General features: G+C 46.8%; 1 protein-coding gene across 1 annotated transcript; it reads left to right on the forward strand.

The window, feature by feature from the left end:
* Window positions 1-555: 555 nt before the first annotated feature.
* On the forward strand, window positions 556-11828 carry TLX1 (T cell leukemia homeobox 1; the record flags this gene model as incomplete). Its single annotated transcript, XM_084634896.1, has 3 exons — window positions 556-1030; window positions 4794-4995; window positions 10692-11828. The coding sequence occupies 3 exons, from the start codon at window positions 556-558 to the stop codon at window positions 10912-10914; spliced, it is 900 nt and encodes a 299-aa protein (XP_084491022.1). The 3' UTR covers window positions 10915-11828.
* Window positions 11829-16243: the final 4415 nt, after the last annotated feature.

The following is a 16243-nucleotide window of genomic DNA, read 5'->3' on the forward strand; positions in this document are numbered from 1 at the left end:
ATACACCGGGGGGAGGGTGGGGGCGTGTGGATGTTTAGAGAAAACGTGAGCTAGTCAATTGCACAAATAAACAACCGGCAGTTGCAAGCTGCCTCCTTTGCGCTGCAGCTGGGGTGACTTGACTTTATAAGGCTCTGGCTAGCCTGGGGTTTTTTGGGCTCTGAAAGAAACTCCTTTTCTCCCCTCTCTCTCTCTCTCTCTCTCTCTCTCTTCCCTGACTGTCATTCATTCAGCTGCTCTCAGGATCCAGCCAATGGAGACCCAGGGCCTAGAAGTATCAGGCCTTCTGGTAACATGATTGATGCCCTCGCAGCCGAGCCAGAGTCCAGACGCTCGCACACTCTCACCCATTCTCTCCCAAATCTCCGCTCTTGCTTTTTTCCAGCCCTTCCTTCCCCACTTCCAGCCTCCTTGGAGGCTTTGGGGCGAAGCGAAGCGAGACCGGAGCGGCGCGCGGTGTAAATCTCTTCCCTGATCCGGCACTGGCCTGGAGCAGGGTGGTGGTGGGGGGACGACCCACCTTTTGTGTTGTTTAGGGGGATTACCAGCGGCAGCATGGATCACATAGGGGCTCACCACCTCCACCAGAGCCACGCCGAGCCCATCAGCTTCGGAATCGACCAGATCCTCAACAACCCGGACCAAGGCAGCTGCATGATCTCCGGCTCCCGGTTGCAGGACTCCTCCGACTACGGCTTGAGCTGCATCGTGAGCAACGCCTACAACACCATGACCGGCAGCTACGGGGCGAGCGGCGGCTCGGCCGGGGCTTACCCGGGCGCCTGCAGCATGGCTTCCCTGCCGGGCTCCTACAACGTCAACATGGGGGTGGCCATGAACGGGAACGGCCTGAACTCGGCGGGGGGCGTGATCCGGGTGCCGGCGCACAGGCCGCTGGCTGGCGGCGGGCACCAGCCCCTCTCCACCGGGATGCCCACCGTGCCCTCGGTGAACGCCATGAACAACCTCACGGGACTCACTTTCCCCTGGATGGAGAGCAACAGGCGCTACACGAAAGACCGGTTCACAGGTGAGTCCCGTCCCCTGGCTTCCAGAGCGGGGCAGCCCGGCTCGCCCGCCTCCCTGTCGGGATCACCGCCGCCGCTATGCCGGGCCCTCCTGGGGCGCGACGGCAGGCTCCCTCCCCGCTGCACCAGACAGCCCTGTCCCCTGGCCTCCCCCTCGCTGCCCTTTCCAGACGGCCGGGATTGGCCGGGCGCGCCTGCAAGGGCGCGATCCACTGATTCCAGGGTGATCACCAAGACCCCGGCCCCGCTCTCCAGGTTCCGAGCAATGGGCACAGAGAAGCAAATCCCTGCGTAGAATTAGTCCCCGGCCAGCCACTGAGGCAGAGAGTAATGAGGCCGACGAGGAAAGAAAGAATCCTACCAAAGGATGCAGCACAATTAGCGATCCGGGGGTGAATCCACCTGAATGGGATTATTTATTAATTACCGGGGGGTTGGGACGATTCCCCAAGTGCATTTTGGCTATTGGGTGCAAAGATAGCCAAGGGACAGCAGGATTTATAAATGAATCAGTCAGTACAGATACGTTTTGACTAAGAAAGCACAGTTAGGCTCTAATAATAACAACAATAAATTCACAGTGGGGGTCACATTTAAACCCTTTAAACTCACCCCGAAAATAGTTGAAAAAGTTTTTCAGGCTCAGATTTTTCAGGGGGGTTTAGCTCAGAAAAGAATAGATTATTTGTTTATCCCTAACTTCTCATGGAAAGAGAAGGCTGCTCACGGATTTATTTTTAAAGTGAGGGTTTAATGTCCGCACATTATTGCGGGAAGGATAGTCCAGTTGTTGGATCTAGTAACAGGCAGGCACCGAGAGGGAACTGGAGTTCTCTCATTTCGTTATGGCCAGACCCCAAAAGGAATTTCATGTTTCTATGATTTTTAACAAGTTTTTGTAGTAGTTTTTCTTCAGGGAAGATTACGGATCAATGTAAATTTCCTCTGCGAAACTGTGTTTTTGCAGTTCCCAAGCGAGCCTAATGCAGAATATAATAATGAACAGACAAGGCGGTTTCCTCCCACAGGGCCGAGCAAAACATTTAAGTGCTGCTCTTTCGCTTCATTTCTGGGGTCAGTTCTCCACCATTGCCCGCACCCCCAGACCCGAAGCAGTGTGGAGTGGGCGGCTGGATGGCTGTTTGGGTGTGAACTGGGAAACGAATCCAACACCAGAATGAGTGGGTTGAAAAGGCAGAAAAATTGTAAAATGGGGAGAATCCGTCCCCTTAAAGCAGCTCCTGGTTAATTTACACTTTCCAGTGTGACCAACTGGGATTATTTTTAAATCTAATTTTGATATGATATCAATTTACTCATATAATTAAAAATACAACCGAATGAAGTCTTTATCTACTTCCCAGGGGGATAAGGCTCAATTTAATCATTGTTTATAGAGCGCGTTGAGATCCCGGGATGAAAGGCGTCGTTAGAATTGCCGAATATTTCAGCTCTCTTACTATTTACACAGGCAAAATTGTCCTGGCCACAAGTGGGGCTTTCCCCTGAGTGGGTCCCGGGGAATAGAGCCCATAATAGAAGTGCGAGAGGTGGAGAATTAGGCTGGTTTAGGACAGATGACTGCACCTAGAAATGTCGTTGTAGAAACACTGCACAAAAGGCTTCCCAGAGACAACATCGGGTGGTATTATCCGTTGTTATTACAGCTGAGTATTAAACTCGGCAATTGGATGGGTTTCAAGACGGTAAATGTCTACCTGTTGGAGACAGGGGACAGATCATTCCATCTGGGAGGTACTGTACCTTTTGCCCTGGAGTAACTAACTCTTTGCCATGTGCTCTGGCCGCTAGATAGGAAGTTGTTGCGGCATCCATTTCACAGTAGTAATGGGGGCGGGGGGGGGGGGAGAGGATTATATGCATGATAGATCCTAGTTAGGCAACTATCACAAAAGGCCGTTTTGCCTGAAATTGACAGCAAATGTCCCCCTGTCATCTGAGTTTCGTCTGCTCTGTGGAAGGAAGGTACTGCCTAGCTTCCGGACCGACTAGGTGCTCTAAAAGATTTAGGGGCCTATATTTTTCCATTATCTGCCAGCCTGATTATATATGTGTCGGAACAGGGAGGAGGGCAGACGCTTCTCTGCGCTGTCCGGAAGAGGGACTGTCAAAATGGGAGCTTAGTTACAATAGCAAGCGAGAGGGATGAGAGGCCTTGCAGATAAGGAGAGGAAGATATGCGTAGACAGAAGACGGTTTAGATCGCCCTAATAACAGTGTTTTCCTATCTTCTCCGCTGAATGGGCGACGCCCTTGTACCTCACTTCAGTGCATCCGGCCTAGAGAGGTTGTTCGACAACTAATAAAGACAGATACAATTTAATAAACAGCCACGCTACTTCCGGGAGCCTTTTCTGTATTTATGAAGCTCTCATCGAAATTATTTCGACCCACCCCAGCGATTCCTGCGTATAGTGAGAAAGGGGGAAAGTAAACACGCGTTCGTGTTCCGTGGAAGTTGGTGCAGGATCAGATTTTAAACTTAGTTCTACATCAGGACGAGGTAGGATATTCGTGTTTAAAGAGAATTCTGTGGGTAAGGTCCTTCCTAATTCAGGGGAAATAGATGATCAGTTATGACAGAAACTTTATTAATGGGATTAAACAGCGCGACCAAAAGGAGAGATATAGATATATATAGATATAAAACCCCAGACCAAAAAAATCACCTTCATATACACACCAGGGACTAAAACAAATCTGAACTGTGGAAATCTGTCAATATCAGAGAGATGATTCATTCCACAAAGTATCGGGCCCCCCGCATCCGCTTTATTAACCCAATAGCCCGTGTTTGTGTTAAATGGATTTGTCACATTCAGAGCAATCCAGGAAGTTTCTCGGGGGCGGGTAGTTTCCCTCTTTACATGAAATAAACAGACGCCCCGAGCTGTATTTTGAACAGGCGCCTGACACCGACTTCGTCCAAAGGCGGCTCTCTGAGCGCCTGGACTGACCGAGAAAATCAAATTCCCTAGCCTGAGAAATGGCCAAGGCTCCCCTCTGCGATGACAGGCAGACCGTGCCCCCGGAAATGCCGCCGGCTGGGCACCCCTGGGTGCGGCAGCGAATTAATCCCTGTCCATCCCCCCCGCCCTGGTTAGCGGACAGCCGGGGGTGCATCACGGGGGCGCCTGTTTTCGCGCTTTGGCCGGGGGAAAGGGCAGTTTGCTGCCAATAACAGACACGCGTTCAGACAAATCTCGGTAGTTAGCACGGGGGAATCGGCGCCGATCCGGCTCCCACGAAGTCACTGAAAGGACGTGGGGCCTTTCCTGCTCTTCCAGCAGCACCAGGCATCTTCCCACCGCGCATTACTAACATCTGCCGCTCCTGGTCCTTTCTACACCCCCGAGCCCCAGAGGGAGACCCGCGGAAGGGTTCGGGGCTGAGGGATGTTGGTGTCTCAGAGGGCCCGGGCCGAGAGGGTGTTTATTGCGGGGGAAGGGTAGGCCTGGGGCGGGCGGGGGGCGGGGGTGCTTTGCAGCATGCTATTAGCCGCTATAGCTCGCCCAGGGCAGCATGGGCTCTGGTAACAGCCCCCCCCTCGCCCCTCGGCCCTGCTTCCCAGGCCAGGCTCTGCCCACTCCCCTCGCAATCTCTCTCTGTGTCTGTCTCTGCTATTGCTCGTGGACCCCTCCTGATATTTTGCTGCTTGCTTCTTTGCCCACCCCCACCCCCACCCGCCCGCCCCGTCTCCCACCCCAGTGGCCCTCTCACCCTTCACTGTAACACGCCGTATAGGTCACCCCTACCAGAACCGGACGCCGCCCAAGAAAAAGAAACCCAGGACGTCTTTCACCCGGCTGCAGATCTGCGAGCTGGAGAAGCGCTTCCACCGGCAGAAGTACCTGGCCTCGGCCGAGCGGGCAGCCCTGGCCAAGGCCCTCAAGATGACAGATGCCCAGGTGAAAACCTGGTTCCAGAACAGGAGGACAAAATGGAGGTCAGAAGCGAATCCCGCCCCTGGGGGTGTATTTGGTCCGGTGTGTGACCGGCTCTGTTGTCTTTGCACACTGTCCGGGGTTGGCTGCCTTGGTGGGGCGCCCCTCTGGGCTTCGCCCGGCCTGTGTCGTGTCCTGCGCGGGCAGCCCTCGGGGCTGTTACCCGGGTGCTGAGCTACGAGGGTGGCAGAAGGTTGCCCCCGCGGGGTGCGGGTTTGTGTCTCTCCTCGCACGCCGCTGCCCTTTAAAGGGTTTCCGAGTCGGAGCTTTGCCCCTTTGAAAGACAGGCCCCGGCCCGCGCTAAGCTGAAAACCATCTCGGTTCTGTTCAGCAAAGCCGGGTGCGCTTAGCCGGGGCGGGGGGCTGTGGGCGGCCGATGCATTGGTCCGGTTGAGGTGAGCGCTGATGGGGGGGGGGGGGATCCGCACACGCGGCGCGGTCCCTTCAGACCCCACAGCCTGAGAGAGAGGTCTACGCTTGGGTGAACTGGTCAGCGCGGATAACTCCGGAATCAGCGACCTGGCCAAGCGCCGCAGCAGAAGTGAAGTGCAGTGGGGAGGCAGGACACAGGAAAGAGCGCGCCGGCATGGCATTGCGTGTGACTCCGCTGGGATCCGGCCAAGTGGAGGAACGGGGTTCAGGAAGGGTCCAGAGGGGCAGCCCTGTTAGTCTGTGTCAGCAAAACCAAGGAGGAGTCCTTGGGGCACCTTCGAGGCTAACAGATTTGTTTGGGCATAAGCTTAAATGTGTTCGTCTCTAAGGTGCCCCGAGGACTCCTCCTTGGTTTTGGTTTTGGTTCAGGAAGGTGTTTCAGACCCCAGTTTTTTCTCTCTTTGGCGGGATCCTTTTGGTTCAGTGCTTTAAAAAGTACATAAGGCATTAAATGGAGGAGACTGGTGTCCCCAAACACCAGCAGTTCTCTCCATCTGAACTTGTGAGAAAAACACGCCCCTTCCCAGATATATTCATGGCCGGCCAACAATCAGTGACAGTGTTTGCGACCGGTGGATTTCTGATGGACTCTCTCTACTCCCCCCAGAGCTAAGGCACTTTATACCAGCTCCGGATCTTCCCCCGAGTCCTTCTCAGGGTAACAGTTCTTTCCCCGGTGTCTTTAAACTGGCCTGGTAGTTTTATACAGAGAACAAGAAGGGCCAGTAATAACGGGAAACCATTTCCGGAGGAGAAAAATCCCAACGAAATTATGTTTCATTTTTTTTAAAAAACGAGGCTACCCAGTGGGGAGGCAATTTTTACTGGGAAAAGGCATCTTCGGGGTGTATTCTGGGGAGTTGTAAGTACTTGGGAGGAGAAGGAAAGGTACAAACTCGAGCATGTCATTTTGACTCTATGGCCCTTGGGGGTGTTTCTTTTGTTGTATTTTGTCCGTGATTTGTACTGACCAAAAAGCGGGTGGGTGCCTACGTGGATCTGTAATGATAAATGCAGCGTTTTGTGAATACATGAGGCCCGGGTCAAGAGGCATAAGAGGGAACCCTGTTTTCCTGGGCCATGTGGCAGTAGCCTAGGATGGCCTCGCGTCAGGGACGCTTTCCAGAGTAGCTAGAGGGGGTGAATGTGGCCATAAGCCATCCCCCCTGTGTCATGACGGTATGAACTGAGCTATTCATTTTCACACCAGCAACCAGAAAATTTAGATTAGTAATACGGGACTGTGGATTTCAGTACCGTGCCCTAAAAAGACAGCAATATGAGCTGATATTTATTTGAACAGCCTCAGCAGTCCTGAAAGTGCAGGGGAAATGAACTGCTGTAGATTTTGAAGCCTTTGAAGTGATTGGCTATGCTAAAAGCGAGGGATTTTAACTTTGAAAAAATCCCGTTGTGGTTTTGTAGTTACACAAAGGACGTTTAAGAAATGAAACCCGTCTTGTTTTCTTTACTTACCCTCCCATGCACAGTACCAACCAAGAAAGGGTGTGACAATAACCATTGTTCAAAAGGAAGTTATATATATATATATATATATATATATATATATATATATATATATATATATATATATAATGGTTTGAAATCTCTATCGTGAAGTTCTGAATTATTATTGACTTGAGTTTTAAAGGACTAGAGGGTTATTTTCTCAAGTCCTCCGCAAAACAAAATATACTGTCTTCTTGGTTTTTTTAAAAATCATCTTGTGTACATTGGATAAAGCTATTTATAATCCACAATAGATCAGCTCTTATTTAGAATAGATTGATCTCAATTTGCTTCTAAAAATCTTTCATGCACAGTAGCATTACGGGGTTAAAAATCCATTTCCCCTTCCTTGCTATAAGTAAGATTTCTGTTTGCATTAATGGGGAAAATGCCACAGAGATAGAGGTGAGTTCTCGGGTAAAAATAGAAGAATACAGGCGATTGTATATAATATTTAGCGCGAGAATTGCACACACCAGCCTTTGCTAGGATGTGCCAAAAGGAATTGGAAGAGAGATGTTTCAATAAATACACGAGGTTTAATGGAAGCTCTTTGAGTATGAAATAAGTCTCCCTGTGTTCCGAGCTCAATGAGTCTAGAGTCAATTATTGTATGTTGTCAACTCCAGGAGTTAGAATCGAAGTTGGTAGATAATGTAATTGCCTTCAATGGCTCTCACACAAACAGGCAGCTGGAGAGTGATGTATTCATTGCAGAGGAAGAGTTTTTGCGGCCCCAGAAGGGAAACAGGAAAGAAGTGAAATTTTAAAAAGTTAACTACAGACTAACATTCTCTGATCATTTGAAGCAAACAATAAATGTATATATCACAAGTCACCATGGCCTTAGGGCTCAAATTTAACTGCCAGGGAGTCCTAAACCGCCTGTCTACAAGTTATACAATGGGAAGCTATTTAATAGGGGTGGGAATCCGAAAGGGGACAATCGCCGGAGTTTTGTGTGCACAGGCAGTTGTTGCAAACAACCTGCAATTGCCTTAATAATACTTAATTCTAACCCCAGAACCTCCTGCTGGGGACAGTGCAACGAACGGTGAAGTCAGCGACAAGACAGACTTTGAAATCTGGGCCAGTCCTTTCGCGGTGGGACCTGGCAGGGCCGGGAAGGGGCTCTAGGGGAATGAGATCGATACTGGTCGGAAGGAAGTTAAAAATCGCAGCAACTGCGCGATTTGCCAGAGCGTCACGGAACAGGGACCAAATCACTTTCACCGAGTCCTGTTCGGTCACGTTCAGACCTGGGCCATTGAAATCAATGGGGAAAGCGTGCGGTGAGTAGAAGGGGACCTGGATCGGGGCCATACAGTGGTATAGGGTCCGAGTCTTAAATCCTCACACGGGTAAAAATCCCATTAAATGATCGCTCCCGTGTCTTTTACTACGTTAGGTGCCGATCCTGAAAAACTCCCATCGGAGCAGGATAGGGCCGGGCCCCGGGCTAGACACTTCATATTCGTGCTGGGGGGAAGGTCTTCCGTAATTTACAAATTTGCAATTAAGGCAATGGGCTGCATTTAATAATTATTACTAATATGTTGCCCTTCCGTTGCAATATTTAAATAAATTGCCTGGATCCTGGTGTTTTTGCACCGTGGGGTATTTATTTCTCTCTTGGTTTGAAACGTGACTTATTTATTTATTTGTTTTGCTGCGAACTGTGTTAACTGAGAATAACGTACCAGCGTGAAATTAATAATCGGTTACCACTAATTATAAAGGAGACGGCGTTACATTTCTCGATGAAGTCAAAACAGTATTAAATATGCATTAAGAGTAAAATTGCTGTGGAAGGAAAACTCGTACATTATTTATGAAATTCTTTCCTCGTCTCTTATTCAGAAGATAATTGGCTGCATACGCTGAATTTTGTCCTGCTTTAACGCGGCACTTACTGGCGGTGGTGGCTGTCTTGAAGTCGGAGAAGAAGTTTACAGGGCTGTCTCCGATCCCATGAAGCTACACCTGACAGTTGTCAAGAAATTAATGCCATCCAAAGCTATTTTACACCGTGTCTTTAATAAAAACCGTGCCTCGGAAGTGCTTTTACCGAATGAAATAACACGGTGACTCGGCTACATAATAAATAATGCCTGGTAAATCAAGCGGCGTGGGTCAGGGAGGAAAGAGAGGAGATCAGATACAAAAATGTATATTTCATGCTCTTTGTAGATGTGAAAGATACGTGCAGTGGCTCTTGTCAATAACATGCCACTGTATTTGAGCTGAGAATCAACTTGGTGTCCCTGAGCTTTCTACAGCCGGCAGGACTCCAGTTTCCCACAGATAACCCAGCACGTCTCCTTTTCCTCAGCCCTAGTGGGTTATGAACTGAAACCTTTCAGGGCAGCGATAGCAAAAGGAAACCCAAACAAACAATAGTTTCATTAGAAATTGATTTTACAGCAATGCATTACAAAGTGTGAAGGATCAGTGCAGAGCCAGGAAAGTGACAGATTAGGCCATAAATCTGCTAATTACCACCAGAGAAGCACAGAAATAGCAGAGAGGGAAGGAATTTTTGTTGGCTGATTTTGGACACAGGGTTGATAGGCAGAGGAAATGCCTCTGCTTTTCATACCCGGATACCCCCCAAACAGAGCCTTGCTGTACCTCAGAGGGAAAACACAAAGGCCTAATATGCCAGGAAAACTTAAGCTGGGTGGCGCATGCATTCCCGGGGCCTTTGATTCATTCACATATAATGCTTTCCATGCTGGATACTCCAAAGGGGGGAGACAGCACCATGGAACCAAGCTGCACAATGGGGTGAGAACTAGTCCGAGTTCCCATTTGACTCAGTGAACTTCCAGCTGTCCTGTTTGATTTTCTAGGGCTGGCTAGGCCCTGGGGGAACATAGTGAAAAGTAGCTGGAAGGACAGTGAGTTGAGCCCAGCCACAGACACTGTAACCTGAGATCCAAGTAGGCCACATGGTTTCCAGGAGAGAGAAGACCAACCCTGGTGTTCCACTCTCTACAGTGTATACAGCTTGAGGGATGAACCAGAACTTTCTTCCTGGTTCTATCCTGAGAGCCTCACCTACCAAAGCGAATGGGGTTTTGCCTGAGAAAGGAGCGCAGGTTTTGGCCAAAGTTATTTCCAGGGGCCTAACTGGGCACCAAGGAAAGGGGCTGCGTGTGCGCTTGCCATGGGGAGTGCTGTGCCACAAGGGATCTCCCCGGAGACCAAAGGGATTGGTCACTTCCCACAAAGCTGTGGACAATGGAGCTCAGACACTGGGCGAGTGGAGGAAATCTGCCTTTCCTTCGGACCTCTCTGGAATAATTTCCCAAGATCTCTGGCTGCAGTCATTTGCAGTAGGCTGGGGACCATCCTGGAGAACAGGGAACAATCCTGCATTGGCCAGGGGAATGGGGTGGGGGGGGAGGGGGAGATTTGACTTAGTTAGGTCTCTTCCAGCTCAGTCTTCTCTGCTCCTATGGACAGTCCGTATCTTCCTCGATGAGAACATGTCCTGCACCCGTGGCCACAAAGGAAGCTTTGGATTTTGTATGGTACTTTCCCTTTTCTTAAGGAGGGTAATGGAAAGACAGTGTGGTCCAGTGGCTAGTGCCCTGGGCTGGGACTCAGGAGACATGGGTACTATTCCCCGCTTTGTGGCCTTCCACAGGTCTCTCACTGTGTGTCTGTACAGGGCCCAGCACAGTGAGGCCGTGACCTTGGTAGGGCAGCTCTATCATGACATAAATCATTCATGATTATTGTTTTCTCCCAGACGACAAACTGCAGAAGAGAGGGAGGCCGAGAGACAGCAAGCAAACCGCATCCTCATGCAGCTCCAGCAGGAGGCCTTCCAGAAAAGCATCAATCAGCCCCTCCAGGCAGACCCCATCTGTGTCCACAACTCTTCCCTCTTCGCCCTCCAGAACCTCCAGCCTTGGTCTGATGACTCGTCCAAGATCACCAGCGTCACCTCCGTTGCCTCTGCTTGCGAATAGAGCCCACAATCCAGTGGTCCCCCCCACGCACACTGTGTTACGAGCCACCCAAGCTTCAGCACAGTCGGAAGCATCCTTCTTCCCAACAGGAAACTACCCCTATTCACTGTCACCCAAGAGCCCCACACTTCCAATGTGCCGAGACAGCAAATATCCTCTTGGCAGGAAGCAGGGGAGGGGGGAAAAAATAAAGTCACCTGCGGGATTATTCAGATAAAAGTGGCATTTCCCTTTTTGTCTTTTGAAAGTCTCCATTACGGACAATGAACAACAAGGAGCTCCCTTAATTATTCCCAGAAAGTAAAGATATGTTAGCCCCATGTCATCCTCTCAGAATCCATGGAGGAAATCTTCCCTGGATTCTGTCCGCAGCCAGTGCAGGCCTTTGGTTTCTTTGTATACGTTTTTTTAGACTGGTCATTTAAAATGAAATAATTCCCCCCTCCTTGAAATGGAGCTTTGACGTTTCTTTAACAAACCCCCTCGCCTCCACCTGGGTCATTGGCGCAAAAGAAATGCACAGACTGGATTCAACAAATGGACAAAACAGCCCAGCTTTAGTCTTTTGCCTGGTGATTTCCACGTGCAGGGGAAGTGAATTCCTTGGATTTCACCTAGGAATGTCTCTTCCTCCTTTTAATTATTATATTTTTCCAGTGGGGGAATAAGAGAGGAAACTGACGGACCTTTGAAGATAGTAAGCACCATATTGCAAATAATTGTATGAAGATTCCAAACTGTTTCCCTGGATACTACATACTCTGCATTGATCAACTTATATTTTAATAACTCTTGAAACATCTGTGGCATTCTGCAGAGACAATGCAGTTTCATTCAGTGGATTATTTTGGTATTATTTACAAATGTTGTTCAATATTTTCTTTTACTTCTTTTGCTCTAGATGTCAGCTTAAGTTGGGGGGAAATCTTTCACTTTCAGCTGTTTCTCTCATTTCTTTAATTGTATTGAGGGAAGGAGACATGCTTAAGTCAAGCACTTCTTATAGCAAACTCCAGGAATATATATATAGATATATATACACAGTATATATTTTTCAGTTACTTATAATCTAAAACAGCACTGCCAATTTAAGCAGCTGGTACAAACAATCAATCAAAAATATTTTCAGTGAGATTTTTAAAGGCATTTGTTTGTTTGTTTTAAGTTATGCACTTCTAAGGTGTTTCATGTGTATTCATTTTATAAAGTGCTTGTGTAATTTATGTGGATATAAAAGAATAAAAAAAAAAAGTCCAGGATACTGGATAAATCAGCTAAGGCTTTGCTCTTGTTTTTGTACTGAGTTCCAAGAGGGAATATTACACCAGAAGTCACGTGGCAACTGTCTTCAAAATTAAGGTTGAGGTGTAAATGGAATTAACATTGCCCTTCTATTTATGTAGAATCTTCTTGGCTCCAGCACCTAGGGGGTTAGGTAATACATTTTACCCCAGATCCTGCTAACATTTTTAGGTATAAAACCAGCAAAGCACTTAGCAGCTGCTTAACTTTAAGCACTTCATTGGGACTGCTTATGTGGTTAAATTAAGCAGATGCTAAGGACTTTAGTCTGGAGAAGAGAAGACTGAGAGGGGACATGATCACAGTTTTCAAGTACATAAAAGGTTGTTACAAGGAGGAGGATGAAAAATTGTTCTCGTTAACCGCTGAGGCTAGGACGAGAAGCAATGGGCTTAAATTGCAGCAAGGGTGGCTTAGATTGGACAGTAGGAAAAACTTCCTAACGGTCAGGGTGGTTAAGCACTGGAATACATTGCCTAGGGAGGTGGTGGAATCTCCATCACTGGATATTTTAAAGAGCAGGTTAGACAAACACCTATCAGGGATGGTCTAGATAATACTTAGTCCTGACATGAGTGCAGGGGACTGGACTAGATGACCTCTCGAGGTCCTTTCCAGTCCCATGATTCTATGACTTTGCTGAAAAGGAATGGGATTACTTGCACGCTTAAATTAAGCCCATGTTTAAGTGCTTTGGCCATTCTTTTGATATTAGGGCTTGTTTATAGGGGGAAATTGATCAGAATACTTATAGTGCGATACCTCCCTATTTGACAATCTTATTCTGCAATAGCTGTAATGCTTTATATTCACACCCTACTTTATTCCTCATGCAGACAAGCCCTTGGCCAAAGCAAACTGAAGACACTGGAAAAATTCTCTCTGACTTCTGAGGGCTTTGGACTAGGCCATTAGGGCTTATGCTCCCTAGAGATGTTGCACTGACTTCATAATGGAGCTTATTTCCACTGATAATCATTACTGGCTCAGAGATGTTTGCAGGATCAGGCCCTTAAAAGGCCAGCTTCCAAATTCAGTGAGAGTCTGAGCCAAAGCCTAGTGAAGTCAACAGAAAGACTGTAATTGGCTTCAGTGAGCTTTGTGTCAAGCCTTGAGTGCAGAAAGCATGTAAGAAAAGAGCCTGTGTCTTCTATGAGTTTAGGAAGCTGTAAACATCACTTTAGTGCAAGTTACAGCAGGGCAAAGCAAAGATGATTATTCTTTTTTACTAATTACGGCAGAGTTGAGACCAAAATCCAAGGTACTCAAGGGTTTTTTGATCCTTAAATAGGATGTGTACACACACAGATGCACACACACACACAGAGAAATAAGTACAAAGAGAACTGATTTTTTGCAGCTCTGTTTATATCCTACAGAACTATTCACAAACAACAGCCAGAATAAAATTGTTTGCATTTCCCCAGACAAGTGCCAAAGATTTTTGTAACTTTGAATTCCTTTCTCTACTCTAAGTGTCTGTTTAAGTGTGGGGAGCTAGAGAGGAAGAGGAGAGAATACAATCTTTCATCACTTAATATTAGCAATAGGACTAAGATGTGGTTTTGTTTGCAAGTGCTCCTTCCAGGGAAAGGCACTGACCAGTCAGAATGAGCACAGTGCTCACTATTAATATTATGAATATTTTGCTGTTTATTATTATGACATATCACTTCTTTACAATTTCATACCAAAACAGCTATTTTAGAATTGCAGCGTGACTTATTTTGTACTTCAAAATATTTCCCAAGAAAGCTACACACACAAATATGTGTTTGCTTATATATGTGCATTTAGCAATATTTTATTTTAGAAATGAGAAAATCTTTTACTTCTGTAGCAGTCTTTCTGGATAGAAGAAGATAAGCTCAGTATGAAATGAGACTAGCAGTAAAATCAAATACAGAAAACCATCTTACCCTTCCTCTTTGTTTCTGGAATTATCATTTCTGGAAGGGTCTTCTGTGAAAACATTTTTCTTATTCTTATTAAAATGAGTTTAGTTGCAAAATGGTTTTAATGCCAGTATACATACTTCAAGTTATCAAAGCAATGTGTACCTAAACATTAAAAAAACATTGCCTGAAATGTGATGGAATTAAAATGATAAGGAATGACATGAAATAATGAGATATAATTATATCAATTTTGTATACTGACATTACCTCAAATTTATCCAGGGGCTATTATATAATGCTGAAAGCTGATTTGATTTTTCATATTGTACCTATTTGGGCTCAGGAATAAATCACCCTAGGATGCATGGAAAGCTGTTTTTCACTTCCATTTACCTTAAATCCCCGGTGTGAAACCTGCCCGAGTTCAAAATGGATTTCCATTGTTTGTCTGCCAGTAGCTAGGAAATGCAAACCAAGGTGCAACAAGCATTGGCAGAAGGGGGAAAAATCCAAACAAATCTAGCTTGAAATATGCAGTTGGATTTGTGTGTAAAGCTGCCCGCAGTGACTCAATAGCTTGAGTACAAACCTCAGGGCAGACTGTCAGGAAGCAAGGCACAAACCCCCAATTGGCTGAGAGGTCTATACTTGGATTTCCCCAACCAAATATCAGGTGGTGTAAACTCCCCACTTACAAGAACAGCCTTATCACAGAGTTACAGACCATCCCCTTGGGTACTCCGATCGATTTTGCCATGCAGGTGAGCCTGCCTTTGTGCTAGATGGTTCCTTACACCAAAATTCACAACAATATTCAGGTTACTCCCAGTCCCAAAGGACCAGTCATTTACCCTAGGTCAATTGCACTTTAGATCTCACATCAAAGACAATGCTTGTAGCCAATCCAATAGTAAACCATATACAGATTTACTAACTAGGAAAAGGAAACTATAGAATTATTTACAAGGTTAAAGCAGGTGAACATACACATGCAAATGAGTTCTAATCTTAAGTTTTGAAAAGAAATAGAAGCTTCTATAAGAAACAAGATCTAGATGACCTATAGGGCTAACGCAGGCTGAGCACTGTGGATCTCTTGGTCACGCCTAGCAAACTTTGCCTCTTAGAGTCCAAGCAGCACAGAGATACAGTTCTTTCTAATTAGGGGTTTTTATCTGCCTCCTTCCTTGAGCTCTGAGCGGTAAATTCAGCTGATGGGAGGAATCCATAAGCATGACTCATCTTCACAGATGGGGATGAAGGGCAAAACAACCATCTTTTGTCCTCTTTAATGTCTCTCAATAGTCTGTCTAATGTTTATGGTCCTTCCCTAAGGGACAGGACGTAACACCTTCGGTTGGAGATCAGCACTTCACACTAGTTAATGTCTCTCTCCTATCTGGTGATTTACAGAGTCACAGAGGATCACAATAAAACCACTCAAACATTACTTTACAATAAGGGATACAGATGCTATGCGTGAGATTCATGCCGACAGCCACTCACAAGCAGTCCATAAAGCCTAAAGACATTCTTATAATGCTAATACCTCTTTCAACAATACCAACACACAGGTGAGCCAGACTGCTTCCCGCTCTGTGTTTGTCAGTGGTCCACTGAAACATAGTGACTGTGGGTGGCATGGTCTGCCAGCGTCACAGTGTAGATATTAAATATCTGTGCAGATCTGAAAAAGACAAAGCCGAGCTGATTATGTCTGCATTTGTCTTGACTTTTAGCCCAATTCAACTCAGTAATTAATACATGCCTAACTTTGGGCTTGATCCCCCACGGGGGCTGAGAACTCTGGTTACGATCCAGCAAAGCAGGTAAGCATGTGCGTAGTTCCATTGACTTCACTGGTACCACTTCTGTATTTAAGATTAAGCATATACTTAGGGGCTTTGCTGGCTCCAGGCCAGAGTGCTCCGCCCGGGGCAGGATCAAGCCTTTTAAGCCCATGACATTTTTTGTTCATAAAGTTAGGCACTTGCTCAAGTACCTTGCTGAACTGACACCTTGTTGGCTCAGTTTAAGTGAAATATCAGCTTAATCCCTGATACGTCCTGGGCTGATATATTGGACCTTAGTGAGCTTAGTATTGCTTATTAATAAATCCATTGGAGGAG

The sequence above is a fragment of the Lepidochelys olivacea genome, assembly GCF_965140295.1.
Source record: "Lepidochelys olivacea isolate rLepOli2 genome assembly, chromosome: 7".
NCBI classification, from domain to species: Eukaryota; Metazoa; Chordata; order Testudines; family Cheloniidae; genus Lepidochelys; species Lepidochelys olivacea.